At 36.6% G+C, this 4,571-nt stretch overlaps 1 protein-coding gene across 1 annotated transcript; it reads left to right on the plus strand.

Annotated features, from left to right (window-relative positions):
- Positions 1-1,049: 1,049 nt before the first annotated feature.
- Positions 1,050-3,146, plus strand: LOC115414112 (cilia- and flagella-associated protein 100-like). Its single transcript, XM_030127326.1, has 4 exons — positions 1,050-1,167; positions 1,285-1,487; positions 2,532-2,625; positions 2,963-3,146. The coding sequence occupies exons 1-4, from the start codon at positions 1,060-1,062 to the stop codon at positions 3,086-3,088; spliced, it is 531 nt and encodes a 176-aa protein (XP_029983186.1). The 5' UTR covers positions 1,050-1,059; the 3' UTR covers positions 3,089-3,146.
- The last annotated feature ends 1,425 nt before the right edge of the window (positions 3,147-4,571 follow it).

Consider the following 4,571-nt stretch of genomic DNA (forward strand, 5'->3'; position numbering starts at 1 on the left):
ACATTTTCCTGAAAATATAAGTAATTACCTACCAAAAAATATAAGTTTGGTGTAGATTACTGTAATTTAATTTTTTTGACCAGATGTTAACCTTCCCTTGACTTCTCCCAACAGTATAACACGAAGCTCAGTTAGTATTTCACAAAAGCAGATTTCAGAGCCTGAACTTTTTCACTTTTACTTGAGTAAGACTGAACCAGTATATTCACTTACCCTCATAGTGACAAGGTGAAAAACAATGTGAACTAGAAGCACTTGGAGAGCACAGACCTCTGCCTAGGCTGATCAGTGGCCCCCCTCCGTGGGCCCCCCCATGCCTAGGAGGTTATGTTTTTGCCAGGGTTTGTTTGTTTGTTTGTCTGTCTGTTTGTCTGTCCGTTAGTGTGCAACATAACTCAAAAAGTTATGGACAGATTTTGATGAAATTTTCAGGGTTTGTTGGAAATGGGCCCCCCCACCCCCGATCACCACCAAAATTTAATCATTTCTTCCTTATCCCATTTCCAACAAACCCTGAAAATTTCATCAAAATCTGTCCATAACTTTTTGAGTTATGTTGCACACTAACGGACAGACAAACAAACAGACAAACAAACAAACAAACCCTGGCAAAAACATAACCTCCTTGGCGGAGGTAACAAACAAACCCTGGCAAAAACATAACCTCCTTGGCGGAGGTAATAATGTGAATAACATGTTTTATTGCGGTGGTATATATTAGTAAGGTATAAAGAAAATACATCACACTAATATTGCCCAGTGTTTCAGGTTCAATTTAAGCATTAGACCGCACATAATTCTGCGCTCAGCTGCACATGTTGATGCAGGCTGACATTTGATCTTATTTAGCAAATCTGTTGAAGAGCATGTAATCATTTACATTTGTAAGTGTCCCACTTAATTAATGTTTTTGAAAATTATGTTGTACATCAGATATAATAGGATTTAAGATGATACGAAAGCTGTAAAATATTGCATAGAAAGTATTGTGTGCAGTGTTCAGTGATATTTGCGCAGTCACTTCTCTCTGCCTGAAGCGAGGAGTCTGAAGAGCAAGCAATGTTGCAGCTTTCTAAGATGAAGGACAAACTCAAACAAGTCAAGGAGGAAACAGTCAGACTGAAACAGAAGGTCCAGCTCCATGACACCTTAAAAACAAAAGACAAGGTGGTCACTACTGTTTCAAATGGATTCTCTCAGAGTTAATAATAATTAGATGTGACGAAAGATGTCATCACACCCTCCTGCCTTTTCACGCATCCCTCATCCTCTGTTTGCTTCCAGGACATAATGTTGAACTCTCTGGATAAGAAGGTGTCAGAGGTGTTTCACTGCTGCGTGAACAAGCACTGCACCATCTTAGGTACCCTGGAGAAGCTGACAAGGATTGAAAACCGCATGTCTGAGCTGGTAGAGCAGGTTGAGACCATGCCTAAAGAAGTGGTGGAGAGGTTATTGCAGGTCAAGGAGCAGGAGAGGAGATCCAGGTCAGTCTCTGTGATGGTCCTAGATTTTTTAAGTCACTTTTTTCAAGTCTTGATCCTTTATGCAGCCAAAGTTAGTTAAGAGTGAGGCTGGAGAAAATAAAGTAAAAAAGCACTGTTCATTTAGTGAGAATAGTGGTATATTTATACTGTAGCATATTTACTTTTATAGTATTCACCTTCATTGTTTTATGTTTTTATTGTCTCTGGAGTACACAGAATGCAGTGTTTTTTGTTTTTTTTTCACTTTATAACAAACCAGACCTCCTTTTGGTTTAAGTACCCCGCCCCCCGAAGGGGAGGCAAGGGGTATTATTTTTGGTTCAGTTTGTTTCTTTGTTTCATTGTTAACACTCTAGCTGCAAAACTATTGGTTAAATTCATACCAAATTTGGTTTATAGATTGCCAGTGACCCAGAATAGATGTCATTACATTTTGGGAAAAACAGGTGAAAGTTTCAAGTTTTATTAATTTTTTAAATCTTTTTTTATTATTATTATTATTTACTTATAATGGGTGAAATTTCACGTCTGTCAAAGCAAAACTATTGGTTGAATTCATACCAAATTGGGTTTATAGATTGCCAGTGACCCAGAATAGATGTGATTACATTTAAGGAAAAGTAGGTCAAAGTTCAAATTTTTTCTGAATGTTTTCAATCTTTTTTTTTTTAACTCCCATTTACTTATAATGGGTGAAATTTCACATCTGTAAAAAACATCAATTTTGTTTCAGTTTACTTCATATTTGGCACATATATAGAGGCAATTGATATGCTGACATCACCACACGCATAGACATGATGACATCAGCTGGATCGATGTCAAAATAAGCTACAATACATGCAAGGGGCGGGGTTTGTTGTAACTTGTTTATTCTCAGGTGAAATATACCAAGTTAAAATTGAGGTGGGAGGAAATTCACTTCAGCTGTCTATAAGGCTCCAGATCAGTAAAGAAAATGTATAGAACCACAAAAAGTGGTTTTATAACCAGTTTAATAAATGTTAGATTGTTTTCCTATTTAAATGTCATTACATGTTCCAGGCTGCACGAGGAAAAGCTCCGACTGGAAAGGCAGAAACATGAGCTGAAATTTAAAAAGTACAAAGAAAGAGCCATGGGTGAAACCAAGAAAAAGGTGCTTTCAAATCCTTTACAGTTACATTTTACGGCATTCTCTGTATGCTTTCTGTATACTTACCATGTACTGTAGCACTGGATCAGATGTGAAGGAAATTTGCTGGAATGTATTACAGATCACATCAGAATTAAGGTGCTTTTTTTCCCAGAATGAAACTATATTTTCTGAAAAAGCAGATGTAACATGAAGAAACATGGACGCTCACTTTAAGACAGACCTTAATGACAATGTCAGATTGACATAAGAACAAAGTCATTGTCTGTTTTTCCTTGTAGTCTTTGTAATGTAGGGTCAAACACCTTTTCTTTTTTCTTTTCTTTTCTTTTCTTTTCAGAGTGGAAGGAAGCTCATGCCCAGATCTTATGTTGGTGCGACCAAAAAGGAAGTCCCTGAAGAAGACAACAGACCTGATGAGGAAGATCTACCTGACTACCTGTCATCAGACACTGAGGACTTTTAAAAATAGATGTTTCCCATGTCATGCAAAATTTTAAAAAGTAAAAAAATACAAGTGAAAGCACAATCTGAATCTCTTTAACTTATTCCTTATTGCAAAGAAATTGATTTCCCTATTAAAATCTTTTGAGGTGCAGCTTTTTATTTAGGTCGACCCGTTTCTGTAACAACAAAATGAAAGTGTTTCCCCTCATCATAATGTCTGTCTGCAGTACTTCCTCCTGAAGCTTTAATGACATGACATACAGTGAGTGGTGCTGAGTTGAGTTCAGGGACCATTAAAGGTGTGAATTCCACTTTATCATTTGATACTTTTAAGACCTTCTTAACTTTGGGAGGAACCTCTGAACTGAACTGAAGTATGAACTATTTCACACATTAAGATCAATGGTTACACATTAAAGAGTGTTGTGTTTACCTCCTAAAATGTGTATCCATGGTATCTAATAATTAGGCTAGAAGGTTTGCAGGCCAAAGTAAAATGCAACACTTTGGAATGTGGACTGTGAGCAGGTCTACCAGCTTTATGGCACCATTGACTGAAGCATGACCAAACTTTACAACAAGCTGTGACTTAATAACAAGTCACTACTTAATCTCTGTTGTTGTTAAGATGGTTCTGCAGAGTTGAAGTTGCCACTGGCTGAGAAACAACTAAAGATGATGTTTTTAATGATACTTAATGATACTGTCAAAGTTGCCAAATTTCTTTAATAGAGGGGCTTGATTTGTTCCTGTAATCTATGGACCAGATGAGATGTCAGTACCACTCAAAGTGACAAAGGGTGCTTATACTTTTGGAAAAGATGCATGTCTGTAGTCAACATTTTAGTATGATCACCCTTCTGGAGTCACAGCTAGATTAGTATTATTAGCTAGTGTTAAAATGCATTGATAATATTTACACTAATATGCATGGCCGAGCAACAAGTGGTATATTTTTAAATGATATTAATGATCATTTTCCCATATTTGTTATACTGTATAGTTTAAATGTTAAATCTTCTGTTGGTGTGAATGAGTCTACTTGTAAATTGGTAAGAATAAGGACTCGAGAAAGAATTGAGGCTTTAAAGACGGATTTAACATACTGCAACTGGAATGAGGTGTATGCTGAGGATCCTACTCAGGCCTATGATGCATTTTTGTCTATATTTATAGAGTTATACATTAAACATTGTACTATTAGAAAGTGCTGGGTGAAGGAAAAATACAAAGGAAAACCTTGGATGACTAAGAGCCTACAAAAGGCGTGTAAAAAGAAAAACTCTAACAAATTTTTACATCTAAGAACCAGTGAAAGTGAGAAAAAGTATAAGTTGTATAAGAATACACCAATTATAATCATGGATTAGATTTAAATAGCACTTTTCTATGAATGCATACTCAAAGTGAGTACAGAGGATCCATTATTCATTCACTCACACATTCTCCCTCTGGTGGTGGTAAACTACATTTGTATCCATAGCTGCGCTGGGGCAGACTGA

The sequence above is a fragment of the Sphaeramia orbicularis genome, chromosome 22, assembly GCF_902148855.1.
Source record: "Sphaeramia orbicularis chromosome 22, fSphaOr1.1, whole genome shotgun sequence".
NCBI classification, from domain to species: Eukaryota; Metazoa; Chordata; class Actinopteri; order Kurtiformes; family Apogonidae; genus Sphaeramia; species Sphaeramia orbicularis.

Excerpts from the sequence above, each read along its gene's own strand:
- LOC115414112 (XM_030127326.1), top strand. The coding sequence starts at position 1,060 with ATGTTGCAGCTTTCTAAGATGAAGGACAAACTCAAACAAGTCAAGGAG. Across the intron at positions 1,168-1,284 it reads CCTTAAAAACAAAAGACAAG|GACATAATGTTGAACTCTCT; the intron begins GTGGTCACTACT and ends GTTTGCTTCCAG. Across the intron at positions 1,488-2,531 it reads GAGCAGGAGAGGAGATCCAG|GCTGCACGAGGAAAAGCTCC; the intron begins GTCAGTCTCTGT and ends TACATGTTCCAG.